The sequence below is a fragment of the Macrobrachium rosenbergii genome, chromosome 4 (genome assembly GCF_040412425.1).
Source record: "Macrobrachium rosenbergii isolate ZJJX-2024 chromosome 4, ASM4041242v1, whole genome shotgun sequence".
In the NCBI taxonomy this organism is placed as follows: Eukaryota; Metazoa; Arthropoda; class Malacostraca; order Decapoda; family Palaemonidae; genus Macrobrachium; species Macrobrachium rosenbergii.
In genome coordinates this window covers 81,949,232-81,966,016 of record NC_089744.1, presented here as the reverse complement: position 1 = coordinate 81,966,016, position 16,785 = coordinate 81,949,232, and the positions used below count along the sequence as shown (strand labels likewise).

Genomic DNA, 16,785 nt, shown 5'->3' with positions numbered 1-16,785 from the left:
TTCTAAAAATGTTCAGAACGATTTTTTCTTTTTTTTCTTTTTTATTTTATTTTATTTTATTTATTTTTTTTTTTTCTGTCGGTTCTGCTTCCAGCGGATTATTCTAAAGCTTGTAATCTTCTTTTCCTTCAACGGCCAACCTATATTGAATACAGACCACAGATTAATTCGGAATATTCTTGTGCATTTTGAAATTGTTTTTATTGTTCATAGAGAATTTTGCAGATGTTTTATTATTATTATTTTTTTGCTCATAGAGAATTCTGCAGATTTATTATTATTATTATTATTATTATTATTATTATTATTATTAACGACATATTTCGGTTACGTTGATACTTTTTAAATTCTCTCTCTCTCTCTCTCTCTCTCTCTCTCTCTCTCTCTCTCTCTCTCTTTTTCTTCTTGAGACTAACTAGCATTCCGAAGGACGCAAAACCCGAACAAATTTACGCCAGCGTTGGCGTAAGCCTCCATTAGTAACGTAGACGAAGAAAGACGCGGAATATCAACGCTACTGAGGTCGGCAAGAAAATTAGTTTCTAGTTTTCTGTAAAAGGAAACTATTGTGCCGGCTTTGTCTGTCCGTCCGCACTTTTTTCTGTCCGCCCCCAGATCTTAAAAACTACTGAGGCTAGGGGCCTGCAAATTGGTGTGTTGATCCTCCACTCTCCAATCATCAAACATACCAGATTGCAGCCCTCTAGTCTCAGCAGTTTTTATTTTATTCAAGGTTAAAGTTACCCATAATCGTGCTTCTGGCAAACATATAGGGTAGGCCACCACAGGTCCGTGGTTAAAGTTTCATGGGCTGCAGTTCATACAGCATCATACCGAGACCACCGAAAGATAGATCTGTTTTCGGTGGCCTTGATTAAACGCTGTAGCGGCTGTACAGGAAACTCGACTTCGCTGGAGAAACTTCGGCGCATTTTTTACTTGTTTATTATTAGATTTACCCAACAATTCAAAAGGTTTTACAATACTTTCGTAGCTGAGACTAATATATGGCATCAACGAAGGAATTGGGGCCTCAGGTCCCTACAAGAAATTGCGTGTCAGAATCTCCGAATTCTTTTTCTCATCTAATCATTTTCTAGACTTTTAAGAAGTTATGATTTGCTAAATAATTTTTGATTTCTGTCTCCTTGTAAGATTGACTCTCCTTGCAGGATATTCCCCGAGATGTAACAGAGTACGAGACCTTTCCCTGAAAAAAGCGGGACGCCATATCGTAAAAACTAACCATAGAATTTTTTTTTAAATAATTTCATCATGTTTACCACACCCAAATTATTATAGCAGTTCTATCTAACTTAACCTAACCTAGGGGCATGGCAAAACAACCGGGGCTGGTGCAATATTAGCATATACATCTCAGAAATTTGCCTCCCGGATAATCCTGTGAAAGTTGAGCGTATTCAATTCAATACTTTTTATTGTCATTTGTATAGCTGCTTAATTAGTAATAATAATGATACACTTTGTATCAGCACGTTCTCCATTATTTGATATTTAAAAACTAACTTTTTTTTTATTCTTTCTGTGTGGGTTTCCCAGGGCCCACCTAGTGGGTCCCGGGGTTTCTTTACTGAAATCGTCAAGAGATACATTCCTTTGTCGTAACGCCATTTCATATTGTCCTAAGAGCCACTGAGTGACTTATTGATTGATTGATTAAATTAAATTTGTAAAACTTACCTCATTTCAGGATTCACAGTCCCCCTCAAAACTTCAAAACTGCTACTTTTTAATACAACTGCCAAATAAACTCATGCGTCTGAGGCATGTTATACGCTATACCTCGAAGGGTTTCTCGAAAACAGGCATAAAAATCGATCTTTTTGCATTTGAATAAAAGAAAAAAATGACCACCCCTAAAAACATGAAATCTGGATATGCTGTTGTGCCCTTGTGTCTGTTTATATGGACGAGAATAAATACATTAATGTATGCATGTACGAATGTATGTATGCTTTGTTCAAGAATTGCATTATTTTAATGCTCTCGAAATTCTGTCCTTGAACATATATTATTGTTTTTTTTTCTTCCGGAGATGGTAGAGAACAGAAGATGGCATTGCTTTAAAAAGATAACAGATCAAGATGATAATATGAATATAATGAAAGTGTCAGTTCGAAGACAGTAAAAAAAAAAAAAAAAAAACATGAAAAAACACACGAAACCTGACGGCAAACAAATCATAAACACGTGAACTAAGCCATTCTCGAACGAATAACAATATTCGTTATTTAATAAACTTGGGACACAATTGCACCAAATACAGGAACTATACGAAAACATGATGTACTCTAAAATTCCAGGTCCCGATGGACGTCTTCGGATTAATGGACGCCCACTGCGAGACGCTCCTGGGGGACGTAGATCTTGCGCGGCGTCTTCGATTATCGAATTTCACCCTCGCCCTCGTGGACATCATCGCCAACGAATGCTCCCTGGCCCTGGCGTACCACCTGGGGCTGCCCGTCGTTGGATTCTGGGGGTTCTCGTTCCAGGGGGGAGAAGTGAGTTCTTAGTCTTACAGCTTGTTGTTGCTCTTTTGTTTTATTTGCATTTGGCACTGGCTTGGCACCAGTGACCCAGCAGTGTATATACTTATTTTTTTATATTAACTGATTCATAGTAAGATCTGTAATGCAAACTTGTTGATCTTAGTGATATTTCTTATTTAGCAAATTAACAAATAGGTCTTTTGAGGGTTCTGTCCAGCCACCAGGAAATGGTTTCACTTTCTCACTCATCGTTAATCTCTATGCAGTTAATTACCGGTACTTAAACATAGTGGTTTTAGGCATGTGCTATAGTCACTGTTGGAAGAAAGTGAAGAATTTTGTGTTTGTTCTTTGTGGATGCTCTAGAAGCAACCCCTGTTTTTTTAAAACCACTGTTTCTGCGTCAAATTTTATTAGCAGAACCTATTCAGCTACATAAATATGATATATCCAGTACCAGTAAATAAGTTTTCAGAACATTTAAGCAAACTCAGAAGGTTCACTGTGAAATGCAGGGCAGTAGATTACTTATCAAGATTTTTTTTTCTTTCAGTCTCGCGCCGCAGGAGTATTCCAGTCACCTGCCTTAGTGCCCAACTTTTTGAGCGAAGTTGGGGCAACGATGACCTTTACTGAACGAGTATGGAACACCTTAGTCATGTTAGCAGAGTCAGCCATGATGTCTTACCATTTCAGTCTCATAGATTCTCACATCAAAGTAAGGACATTATTTTTATTTTTAGTAAACAATTTAATGTACATATTGACGTTTATCATCATTGTGACAGCGCTCCCAATAAGTTTGACGTTCCTTAATTAGCTTTTTTTCTTCAGCTATGGAGTCGATTGCCTCCCCTTCCCTCCCTCTTCTTGTTATTTATAATTCTGTGGTAGCCTGTAGTATCTCAACGGTTGACTACTTTAGGCATAGCGTATTAGCCCCTCAGGGTTACCACTAATTGCATCCCTCTTATAAAGTATCTTAACCGAGATACTTTATAAGAGAGGTTGCCCTTCACCACTGAATTATCTACAAAAGAATCTCTGGTACAGTATCAGTATGCAATTCCTTAACCGAGGAGTTGCAGACTGGTACTGTAACATAGATTCTTTTGTAGACAATTGTGAGAATGGCTTTCGTTATTCCAACTGATAAGTCTCAGAATCTGCAACAAAGTCCTCCCAATTAATTCTGCTGGCTGATAGCATTTGCTACTGTAGGTAGTAGCAGGCATGTATTTTTTTCTGACAACCTTTGCCTGCAAATGTTTCTGGATCCAAATATTTGCTCCCCAGAAGCTGACTGACTTATTGTGCCAAAATACAGTTTCATGATTCACAATCCAACATTTAAACAATTTTTTTTTAAGAGGAAGTGGCCTGAGCTACAAAATTATTTCATATTCTCATTATCATTTGATAAGGCTGTGACTAACACTAAATCAAATTTCCATTGCAGAAATTCCTTCCTGCCTGCCCCGAGAGCTACAACCTTCTTGGGGAAGTTGAAGTCATTTTGGTCCACTCTCACTGGTTGATTGATTATCCAAAGCTTATGCCTCCACATGTCCAGTACATCGGATGCATCCAGTGTGGTCCTCCATCTCCTTTACCAAGCTACCTTGAAGAGTGGGTAGGTGATGTGTCAGTACAATATTTATGTAAATGTTAGGCACTCCTTTTATTTGTTTATGAGTAAATGGTGTATAAACAGTGGCGTAGTTGGCATTCCATCAGTAGGAGGGCCTAGGTGGGGCTAAGATATTTTTTGGGGGGCACTCAAAGAAAATTGCACAAAACTAATGTACCAGTTCTATAATTAGTAAAATATACTATTCTCGAAGGTATGTATCCATGTGAATGAATGAAAGTAATAGTATTAGTAATTAGTCAACCTTTATTTGAAGTTACAGAGCTCAGTTTTCAATTAATTTTCATCTCTTACTATATGCAAATGTATCAAATGCTGTAAGTGTTAAAGTTTAGCTACAAAGGGAATTTCAACGGGGGGGTCCAGTGGGGTGCCCCCCCCATAGTGACGCTACTGTGTATAAACTTGAAGAAATTTCGTCATATATTGTAAGTGTAAAGAGAAACCTACAGGTACTTTGTTTTTTCCTTCTTGTAGGTAAGTAATTCCGGCAGTGCTGGTGTAGTCATATTCTCCTTGGGCTACAGTGGATACGAATGCAGCACCGTTCCCAAGCAGATCATGGATTCCTTCATCCAGGCCTTTGAACGGCTGCCTCACAGGGTAGTCATGAGATTCAACCCAGCTCGTCTGTCTCACATCCCGCGGAATGTAATGGTTCTTGACTGGTTTCCACAACATGACCTTTTAGGTAAGTGTTTCCTAAGATATTCAGCAATATATATATATATATATATATATATATAATATATATATATATATATATATATATATATATATATATATATATATATATATATATATATATATATATATATATATATATAAATACATGCATAAAATTATAATAACTGACACATGATTTATATATCTAATAACGACAGGAAAGTGAACAAAGGTTGAAAGTTCTGACTGGTGTCAGCTTTATTGTTAAGCTATTTTCAGAGAAGTGATACAAAGTGGTAGAAATTCACAGTGTATAGGCTAGCAAGACAGTACATACAAACATTCCGACGGTTGGGAACCAAGAAATCACACCTGACAGGTGATCTTAGGTGGCCTCCTATCCTTATTAGTGAAAGGTCAATTTTTTCAAATCACAATACTGTGCTTCCCTCTGAAGATCGCTTATCAATAAAACTGACAACAGTCAGGATTTACAACTCTATTCCACTTTCCTGTGATTGTGTTTACACACACACACACACACACACACACACACACACATATATATATATACACATATATATATATATGAAATTTTTTATCACACTGTGATTTATATACAATCATGAAGCTACAAATGTCACTTAATACCAAATTCACGCTACCTCGGGAATATCTCCGATGGAGAATTGTCGCCAAGGGGAATTTATATAAGTGATAAATGAATTGGTATCGTCGGGACACGTAACCTTGACACGAAACCTATTCAGCGACTCCAGTAGGCGCTACCCACTTAGCTATCAAGAGAGGTATAAGTCTTTGCCGAGTCTGCTGTACTGTTTTTACCTGTCATGAGTGGGGAAATTGTACTTATATAAATTCCTTCGCGACAATTCTCCATCGGAGATATTCCTGAGGTAGCGTGAATTTGATATTGCGACATTTGTAGCTTCATGATTGTATATAAATCACGGGTGATAAAAATTTCATAATAAGAGCTGCTTGTTCCAAACGCACCAATGAACTGTCATGGCAGAGGTGGGTCATTGCCGGGCTAAGTACAATTTCCCACCACAACGGGTAAAACAGTACAGCAGACTCGGCAAAGACTTATACCTCTCTTGATAGCTCAGTGGGTAGCGTCTACTGGAGTCGCTGAATAGGTTTCATGTCAAAGGTTCGTGTCCTGACGATACCAATTCATTTATCACTTATATAAATTCCCCTTTGGTGACAATTCTCCATCGGAGATATTCCCGAGGTAGTGTGAATTTGATATTAAGCGACATTTGTAGCTTCATGATTATTATATATATATATATATATATATATATATATATATATATATATATATATATATATATATATATATGTATATACTGTTTATGTATATATATATATATATATATATATATATATATATATATATATATATATATATATATATATATATATATCAGAACCGGAAAATCGTCGTAAGCCGGAAAATCGTCGAAAATCGTCAAAAATCATAAGAAAACCTTACTTTTTAATGCTCTGGGTATTGAAAACGATGTAAACTGCATTATTATTGAGTTTTATAAAAACCTTCAAATTATGATTATTCTGCCGTTTTGGGGCCATATTTCTTCATGGGAGGCCGAACATGCATCGTAAACCAATCAAACAATCTCGAATAGTAGGATGTGAAACTGGGACTGCCTGTATATATATATATATATATATATATATATATATATATATATATATATATATATATATATATATATAAGAATTTCATGGGAGTCAAACTCATATCATTGAACAGTCAGCTCATCATTGACACACTTATTAATAGCTTGCTTTGGGATCACCCATATCCCCTCTTTTCTGGCTAAAAAGATACAAAAACACTAATTAAAACTTACAACTGAGCTTACAATATTAAAATGCTTCAAAGACTGAAAAATGACAATGACAAAACAAGAAATAGATTACCTTCAGTAGTAAAGTCCAGAGGGTGAAAGTTTAATAAGAGTAAACAAGGTTAGGAAGTAAACAAGAATAGGGGAGGGGTACTAGGCTATGTATTAGGGGGTTGAAGTTAAATGATTATTGAGTGTTGGAACAATTTTCTTGATAACCAAGGATTCTAAAATATTAAGGTGTTCCTTCTGTGTCATGGTCACTGCATTATTTCAAAGTTTTTATAGTTTATTGGGTTTGTACAAATTAATGAATGATTTCTAATGTTGGACATTTCAGGTTTTATATATACATACATATATATATATATATATATATATATATATATATATATATATATATATATATAAATTTCTGACTCACGATCGAACCCAGGTCTCTCAGGTGGAAAGCAGGGCGTTACCCACTGGGCCATACAAGTCTAAAAGAAGTCGAACCTGAGAGCAACTGCACCCAAGGAATTACCTTGGGCAAGCTAACTGCTTGCATACTCAGCTGAAGTTTTCCCCAACTTCCCCGACTCAGCAATGACCAATAATAGACAACATTTCATTCGAATTATCCTTCTGGAGTGAATAAGATAGAAATCATCAGCACACAATCGTGTGGAACAGAAATAAATTTCTGACTCACGCCGGATCTAACCCAGGTCTCTCAGGTGGAAAGCAAGGGCGTTACCCACTGGGCCTTACAAGTCTAAAAGAAGTCGGAACCTGAGAGCAACTGCACCCAAGGAATTACCTGGGCAAGCTAACTGCTTGCATACCAGCGAGTTTTCCCCAACTTCCGACTCAGCAATGACCCAATAGACAACATTTCATTCGAATTATCCTTCTGAGTGAATAAGATAGAAATCATCAGCATTTGTGACGGAGGAGAATGCGGTCGCGTGTATGTAGTAGGTGTGTATGTATGTATGTGACTGCGTGAAATAGCATCACAGAGCTTAAACAAACAGTAAGGACAGGCCTAGCCTAGGGCTCAAATGCCCACTCACAGGCTCCACAAACAAAACATCTTTTGTTGGAGAGGAACAAATATGGAGGTTGGAATTGTCAGACCTAAGGTTTATTGATAGATTTCCATCCAAATCAGTCTCAGTTGTTTTACGGGCATGACGACTACAACTTGGGCAGGCTGATTCAGGCGACAATGCCCAACAAGCCTTGTGCCCGAGAGAAATTCATCAAATATATACTATACTATTAACGACTCATAGAGATAAAACAACACAAAAATGAAAGAACTTTGAATAACGAGAAAATCATTGAAGATTGCAATCTATATTCAGAAAAATAAATGTAAGATTGACGCGTAGTGTAAGTTAATGTAAAATGAATGTGGTAAAGTATTGTAAAATATCTTGACAGAGAAATAAGGCTTTTTTATTTCTCTCTCTCTCTCTCTCTCTCTCTCTCTCTCTCTCTCTCTCTCTCTCTCTCTCTCTCTCTCTCAGGTTTTCAGTATGTAACAATAATTCGGTATATTACCTCACCATCAGCTTCATTACAATTTTTATTATTGTGTGTGTATTATTTATTATTATCCAGTTGTGTATGCATGTACGTCTCTCTCTCTCTCTCTCTCTCTCTCTCTCTCTTCCTCTGATTTCCAATGCATTGCACTTCTCCAGTACAATTTCATTTCACTGCCCCGCTTATGATATAGTCTTCACCTTGCGTAGACGCGATGGAAAAGATTTTTCCCGGGTAATTTCACCCGAAAGGACTGTCTGTCTATCTCTCAGTGGGACACCTGTTTAGACTCAGCGATTCTTGTTGGTGTGCACCGTCTTGGGAAATTCAAATAAATAATAAACATGAATTCAGATTCTTAGACTACGGTTTTCTGTGGTAGACACACCTTTACTCCGAACGTGTTCAGTCACTCGTCTCCCCGTCAGGTTTCGTTGATCTGATGGCAAATATTGCTTCGGCCTATGTTCACGAACATACGAGCATTTTACCCGTCTTGTTTCTCCGGCGATGGGGGCTGGAAGGTTTTCATTTTATAGAGGAGGCGGATCCTTCAAGTCCTCTTGTGTTCTTACCATCACTTGTTACTGTTATTATTTTTGTTATTGTTTTTTTAGATAAGTCTGTTATCTCTGCAGGGTACTCTCCTTAATTCATTGTATATATTATATCGTGAGTCGGTCCTATGCCGGGGCTCCGCCCGTTATTTACTGCAGCCCCTTGCCGTTAGTTCCTGGTCTCTCTTTCTTCATTCCCCCGGTACTCCGAGTCTGAAATCCTTGCCTTCCACTCTATGTAATTTAGAAGCTTATTGGCCCAGTTTATGATAAGGGAGTTCTTCTCCGCGGATATTCAGTTGCAGTTGATTTCAGCCTGCATCAGCTTTAGTTTGCTTAGGGTGGGAGGTTCATCTCTACTTACAGACTATTCCAACTGCTTGAGAGCAGGACACCCGCCTCCCTCCAACAACCTTACGGTCACGTAGTTTGCCGGACCCACGCTGGTTGTGCGGTCCGACTGGATGACCTGGTTGTCTGGCACCCTGATGGTTGTGAGGTTTGCTTCGCTCTCTGCACAACTGTCCAGGATGAGTCGGTAAGTGACAGTCTTTACATTACTCCTGCTTTATGCTCCTCATATCGTATATTGTATATTGTTTATGAGGTTCCCGGAATGGTTTTCGTTCTTAGCTAATTGTTGGTTTCTTACAGGCGGTGAAGCTTCCGAAGTCTGCTTAGAATCCCTCCCGGGCCTGAGTGGCTGGGTTTGGCGGAGCGTTCCGTCGGGGAAGCCCTCGTCCTCGGCGCTGATTGAGGACTTGCTCTACCCGGCGCACGGGTGGCGGCGCCAGTGCCTGAGAACCTTGCCACCCTATCATCCAGCCGTCTCGGGATGAGACCAGCCACCCCAAGCGGATATCCTCTCGCTGTGGTCTCGGAGGATGTAGCCGCCATGGATCTTAACCTGGAACCAATAGACTCTAGAGCAGGACCAGGTGTGTAGGAAGTGGTGAGGTAAAGTGAGAGGTTGTTGGGGCAGGCCCCCTTTATTTGACTCCCTGCTTCATCAATTTCTTCTTTTATGGGTTTGTGAAGTCTTCCTCCTTGGGTGATAGGCTCCGTCACCATCCCCAGAAGTTGAGTTGAGCATGGAGAGCGAAGGGCTGATCCTCGACTTCCAGAAGGCATCGCCCTTCCCCGTCGAGGCTAAGGTTTCCAGGACCTGTGGCCTCCCGGGGAGCAAGTCTGGATTCCTCCAGCAAAGCGCGAGTAAGAGGGCTGCAAAGGCAAGCCCTCCTCGCCAACCTGCTTCGACGCAGAGGCCTTTGTAATCCCAGCTCTATAAGCGATTTCTAGAGACCTAGTTCGAGATTTAGCACAAAATCTCCGAGAAGTTGGCAGTCATGATAACATACTGGCGAGGAATGGCCTCACCACCCCCAACCCGAACCACAGTATGTTATCCCCGACCTGCCGGACCTCCGCGTTCGATGTCGGTAACCCTTGGCGTTGCACTCGGGCCATCAACATGATGGCAAGCTGACGCCTTGATGGTCTTGGCACGAGGCGGTTGGAGGAGTGGGTTCTTCCCCCGATCTCCTGCCCTTACCCAGGCCGTGAGGCTTCGCAGACTTGGATTCGGTCGAACAAGGTTCCTGGGAGACTGTCATAGTCTAAGGACTAGCTCAGTCGGCTCTTCTGCGCACTGTGACAGGTGGCAGGCAGACAATAAAGTTGACTCCCTTTCAAGGGCAACTTTACTATGTTTACCTGGGAACCTTCTAACCCTTGCTTGAACCGAGAAATTCGCTCTGGCTACGGCCGGCGTTAGCCGATGGTAATCCCGTTACCACAGCTGGGAGACAGACCCTACTTCCTAGTATTAGAGAATGTGAGTTCTGGTTGGGCCCGTCCACTTTCACAGTCGGGAAGCTGGACCCCTTCTGCGCTTCCACACAATTCAGTGAGCAGCTCCCCAAGCTGCTGGAAACTCTTTTGAAAGCGGAGTTTGATGCTCGGGTTAAGTTAGCCCGGTCCTTGAACTCCGTATGCCTTCTGAAGCTACTGCCGTCTCCTGCTCGGACGACCTTTTTCAGTTTTGGCTAAATCCTTGCTGGCGACTTCAGCCTGAAAGCATTTAGTTATCATGGCCAGACTGGAATGTAAGGATCATCTTTGCCGATCGACTATCCGCCCGCGAGCCTAACAAGCTGCGTGAAAAGCTCGATCTGGGGACTAACCTCTTCCCTGAAGAGGTCCGCGAATGTTATGGCCGAGCTACGGGCCCAGCGATCTTACGTTCGCTGGGGCATTTCGGCCTATGGCGTAGACCCCAGAATCGGCCGGCCCCCAATGTCGAGAGATGCGCGCTTCAGGAGGCATAAGAGGCCCCACCATCGAAGCATTAGTCAAGCCGTCCCGGTCTCGGCAGTAAGCGCCTTCTACTTCAAGGCTCACCCCCAACAGTATGTGCTGGTCCAACCAGCTGCACCCTCCTGTGGCCTCACCGTGCAACCCCACATATGAGGCCGTGAGTTCCTTTCGGCCTTAATAGGGTTGCAAGGAGGAAGAATAACCCTCATAGAGGGAAGCCCAACACCACCCAAGGGAAGACCTGGACGTGGTAGGGGAATAAACCGCTCCCTCCCATGAGAGAGAGAACACAGGTAGGCGTGCGCCTGTTTTGGTTCAGGGACCAATGGACCTTCAGCCCTTGGGCACACAGCATTGTGTCAAGGACTAGGATGGAGCTGGATCAAAAGCCCTCCTCCTCTAACCAGTTTTACCAACCACCCATCAATCCTAAGAGTTACACGTGACAGAATTGCTCAACAAACGAGCAATAAGAAAGTAAGGCACCTAAAGAAGAAGTTTCAAGGCAGGTTATTCACTGTTCCCAAAAAGACTCCGATCGGCAAAGAGTGATCCTGGATCTATCGCGTCTAAATCTCTACATAAAATGCGACAAATTTAGCGTAACTACGGTAGCTCAGAAATCACGGACTCTACTTCGCGTGGAGCCGTCACCACCTCTATCGATCTTTCAGGCGCTTATTATCACGTCGGTTGCGCGGAACTTCTCTCAGTTCCTCGGTTTTCAGACTGAGGAATCAAGCCTACTCCTTCGGTCATGCCCTTCGGTCTACGAACATTGCGCCCAGGATATTCACAAAGCGTGAGACCGCGTTGACCTGCTGCTTTCGGTCTCAAGGATATCCCTAGCAGCATATTTGGGCGATTGGATAATTTGGGCACCAACAGTTCGGTGTCAGAAAGCTACGTCCATAGTCATCGTTCTGGGTCGCTAGGTTTTCAACTGAACAGAAAGTCGTCTGACTCGGAGTCCCGGTTTCAGTAGTTGCCGTTCTCCGGTAGGATCTGTCATCTCTGCGCTGTCCCTTCCGCCTCCCAAGAGAAGGGTGCATCTCTCCTGGAAATTCTCAAAAATCCATCAGCATCCGCCGGTCCCAGAAGGGTCACGCAGGATCTCTTCAGTTTGCCTCAGTGACAAACCTGCTATTAAAGCGAAATTAAAGACATAAACAGAGTGTGGTAGTCGAGCCAATGTCAGCTCAAGACAAAGGTCCTCCATTCCTCAAATCTTAAAGACAAGATTGCGACCTTGGACCTCGGTCAAAGGCCTGTCAACCGGTTAGCTTCAATTTCCCCCTCCGGCACTATTAGTTCACACAGGCGGCTTCCACAAAGCGGCTGGGAGGATATTCACCAAAACAAAAGTACAGGAACGTGGTCCACAATGTTTCAGCAGTTCATATAAATACCCTGGAAGCTATGGCGGTCTCTAACTCTGAAGAAAATCCCCGCCCCCAACTGATTCATATCAGGTTGGTATTGGACAGCGCAGTGGTAGTTCATTGCATCAACGAGGCGGCTCCAAATCAGGCGATAAACTTCAAGTAATAGTTACTATCTTCTCCCTGTATGGCGAACAAGCACGTGGCACCTGTCAACCACCCACCTGGCGAGTACGGGCGTGGTGGCGGTTCCCTGTCAGGACTACTCCGTTGGGCGGAGTGGTCCCTGGGCTGATGGAGTCTTTCAAATGGTTACCGCCGGGTTCGGGCCTCAAGTGGATCATGTTATTGTAGCGGAGAGCAGCTTCAAAAACTCCTGTTATGTGGCTAACCTGGACCCTCAGGCGTTAGCGCGACCCATAATGACAGTAGATTGGAACAATTGGAGAAGATTTATCTTTTTCCCCCCAATAAATTACTGCTGAAAGTTTACACAAACTCCAAGGACATTCAAGGTCAATTAGCCTAGTAGCCCCCTATTGGCGGCAGAGTGGTTCCTCTTCTTCAGGAACTGGGATTACGGAGTCTTCGAGTTCCTAACCATTCACAAACTCAGACAGTACAAACCAAGACTGTGTCAGCTTCCTCAAGAATTCAAGAATGCCTAGTTTTATGGACTTTATAAAATTCACTTGGCCCAAAAGGGAGCGAACATTGACCCTGTCAACACTCTGTTTTTAGAATCAGATAAAAGAGATTCTACTATTAGACAGTATGACTCAGCAGTCAAAAAATTAGCCTCCTTCCTAAAGCATCTGAAGCCAAAATCATGACAACAATTCGGAGTTTCCTTCTTTAGATCATTGTTTGAGAAAGGCCTTCCTCCAAGCCACTATTACCACAATCAAGTCAGCATTAAAGAAAGTATTTCTTTACGACTTTAAATCATTATACAGATTCCTACTTTCATCTATCCCAGAGCATGCGGCTGGAAGTCTGAGACCAGTATCCAACGCCCACAGTCTGTTACTTGGTTTCTCAATGACGTCCTCAAGTTAGCATCAGAGATGGATAACTTTCATTGCTCTTATCAGGATCTGTTAAGGAAGACTTTATTTTTGATTAGCTTGGCTTCAGGTGCTAGAATCTCAGAGCTGTCGGCTCTCACTAGAGGTGATAATTATGTGAACTTCCTCCCGTCTGGAGAGGTCCTCCTTTCCCCTGACCCTAGATTTTTAAGCTAAGAACGAGACCCACAGGACAGGTGGTCTCCTTGGAAGTGGTGCCCCTTCCTCCAGACCAGTCTTTATGTCCAGTTTATACACTTAAATCTTACCTTTTAAGAACTCCACAGAGTAAAGTCAGGTCCTCTTTTTATCGGGGAGAAAGGTGGTACTCTTTCACTAAATGCTATAGACAACAAATTCTATATTTCATTAAACAAGCCAGCAGATTCCAGTTCCCCAGGTTCATGATATTGAGCAGTTGCTACTTCCATTAATTACTTTCATAATATGGACTTTCCGAATTATCTAAATTCTGGGTTGGAAATCACCTCTAGTGTTTAAACGCCACTATTTAAAATCTTCCGAAGCCTGAAATTTTTCTACATAGCTGTAGGAAGTGTCATCTCCCCACCTTAATTAATCATATCCTTGTCCTTTCCTTTCCCCGCCCGCCCTGCCTCATTTACTTTTTCTGCTTATTCTCCTGATTGATTATACCTCACTGCCTGGCTCCTCATATTGATGTTTCTTGTACCTGTTGATGAAAGAAGTGTAATCTGACATGCCATGATTGTTTTTCTTATGGGGTACTGGACAGTTTTTATTTGGCTCCATTACCCCAGATATATGTATATGTTGCTCATTGATTTTGTCTCTTCGTGTTTAGCCTGGATTCATGTATAGTATTAAGGTTATATTTGCAGTTATTTTGTGCTTTTCATGTTTCACCTTGCTTTAAGTAATTTTAAGGTTTTAGGGCTTCTTCTCCGTCGTGCGAGGACCTCCCGTTTTATAGTATTAAGTTTTTAATGTGCCTTAGATTTAGTATGCCTTAGTCTTAATATTCTTGCTACGGAAGAGATTGGCAATTAAAATTATTTTGGTAAACTTTTGCCTTTTCTTCAGATTACCCCCCATTTCTTTTTCCTGGTAGTTGCAGCCTTGGCATGATTCTCTATCACGATTTCACCGGCTGACACGGGACTGGACTCAGAAAAGGGATTTTGACAAAGGAAAAATCTATTTCTGAGGAAGGTCCCGTGTCACCCGGTGTTTCCCTCCCTGAATCACCTAGTACTCTCCCCCCCCTCTTGCACATGCCAAGTCTGGGGTTAGTGCTAGCATGGAATGAGGTAGGTGGCGCTGGTGTCGCCGTCCTGGCGGGTGTTTGGTGTGGGGGCTGTAACGGCTCACCGCTCTGTTCCGGGGATTTTGATAGGGAGAGATCTTTCGAGTAGGTTTCCGTGGTAGTGGTAATTCACTCACCCCTTCTTATACCGACGCCTTCCTAGAAGACGCTCGACTGGGGGTAGTAACCCCAGCTTTCCTGAAAGCTCTTTTTCTCTGGTATATCTAGCAAGGTTATACCTGGAAATTCGTGCTGTAATGGAATTTCACCGGGTGACACGGGACCTTCCTCAGAAATAGATTTTTCCTTTGTCAAAATCCCTTATATATATATATATATACAGTATATGTATATGTAGAATCTACTGGTCACTTTTACCAGACACATGTGTAATTCTAATAGCCACAATGACCTCTTAACTTCTCGAATTCTTCGCGCTTTTTTGGATGTGCTTGTAACTACGAAGCCGTACATCCAGGCGCAGAAAGTGAAGACTGTGATTGCGGTCGTGGGACGAACCTGCGTCGCCTTAACCACAAGGAGGTCACGTTGCCGGCCTGACCACGAGAAGGAATAAAAGTCTATTACCTCTTGTACATACATATACCTGTGGATTTTCAGATATATTTATTAGGCTGGAATAGACCCATCCTCCTACATCGTATGATGGGCAATCGTTTTATTGCTTTTAGGCTGAAATATATGTGTAGAATCTACAGGTCACTTTACCAGACACATATGTAATTCTAATAGCCACAATGTATCTTGGCTTCTCCAGATTCTTCACTTTTAGGATGTGCTTGTAACTACAAGCCGTACATCCAGACACAAGAAATTGAAGACTGTGATTGCCGGTCGCGGCGGGACCACGAACCCGATGTCCGCCTTAACCTAAGAGATCACGTTGCCGACCTGACCGCGAGAGGATAAAATCTGGCCACCTCTCATACATACATATACCTGTCGTTTTCAGATATATTTATTAGAAGCTGGAATAGACCCATCCTCTGTCGTAGCCAAGTGGGCAATCGTTTTTATTGCTTTTTAGGCTGGGAAATATATACTGTATGTAGAGTCTACTGGTCACTTTTTGCCAGATACATATGTAATTCTAATAGCCACAATGCCCTCTTAACTTCTCGAAAGAAAACATGGCAACTGCATTTGAACTGGTCTTGTTTTAACTTAGACCTTTTTCATTAAATTATCGCATTACTCAAAAACAATTTAAAACATGAATCTTGCTCGCTCAGCTTTGAACAAGACACGAGTTTTATAGCCAATCATTACATAATTTTTACCAGCACTGAAAATCCTTTATTAACAAACACTTCACAAATGTTGCAGGCCACCCAAAAACTCGGCTCTTCGTGACGCACTGTGGTCAAAATGGGGTGAACGAAGCAGTCTTCCACGGCGTCCCATTGGTGGCCATGCCTGTTTTCGCTGATCAGGGCGACAATGCCCGAAGAATTAAGGATCGTGGTCTTGGCGTTGTCTTGGATAAAGCCTCCAATTCGGGGAGACTTGGCGTGAAGCTATAACAGCTTTTCTGGAAACGACACCGTAAGTGATTGTCTTTTGTCCACGACAAAAACAAGTAAAAAATGTACAGCATATAATGCTGTATGATACTCTCAGTCACAGTCCATGAAACTCTCAGCCGTGGCACATGAAACTTTCAGCCACGGGCCGGTGGTGGTCTGTGTTGTTAGCACCTATAGCTGTGCCAGATGCACGAACATGGCATACTTTAACCTTAAATAAAATAAAAATTACTGAGGCTAGAGGGGCTGCAATTTGGTATGTTTGATGATTGGAGGGTGGATGATCAACATACTAATTTGCAGCCCTGTAGCCTCAGTAGTTTTTAAGATATGAGGGCGGACAGGAAAAGTGCGAAGA

General features: G+C 41.9%; 1 protein-coding gene across 1 annotated transcript in view; it reads left to right on the top strand.

Annotated features, from left to right (window-relative positions):
• The window catches only part of LOC136838136 (UDP-glucuronosyltransferase 1A8-like), a 57,902-nt gene extending 41,478 nt beyond the window's left edge, over window positions 1–16,424 (top strand). Inside the window, exons 4-8 of the mRNA XM_067102990.1 lie at window positions 2,325–2,525; window positions 3,067–3,231; window positions 3,973–4,146; window positions 4,642–4,855; window positions 16,228–16,424. Of these exons, the coding sequence (XP_066959091.1) occupies window positions 2,325–2,525; window positions 3,067–3,231; window positions 3,973–4,146; window positions 4,642–4,855; window positions 16,228–16,424 (951 nt within the window). The remainder of the gene's footprint in view (window positions 1–2,324; window positions 2,526–3,066; window positions 3,232–3,972; window positions 4,147–4,641; window positions 4,856–16,227) is intronic.
• Window positions 16,425–16,785: the final 361 nt, after the last annotated feature.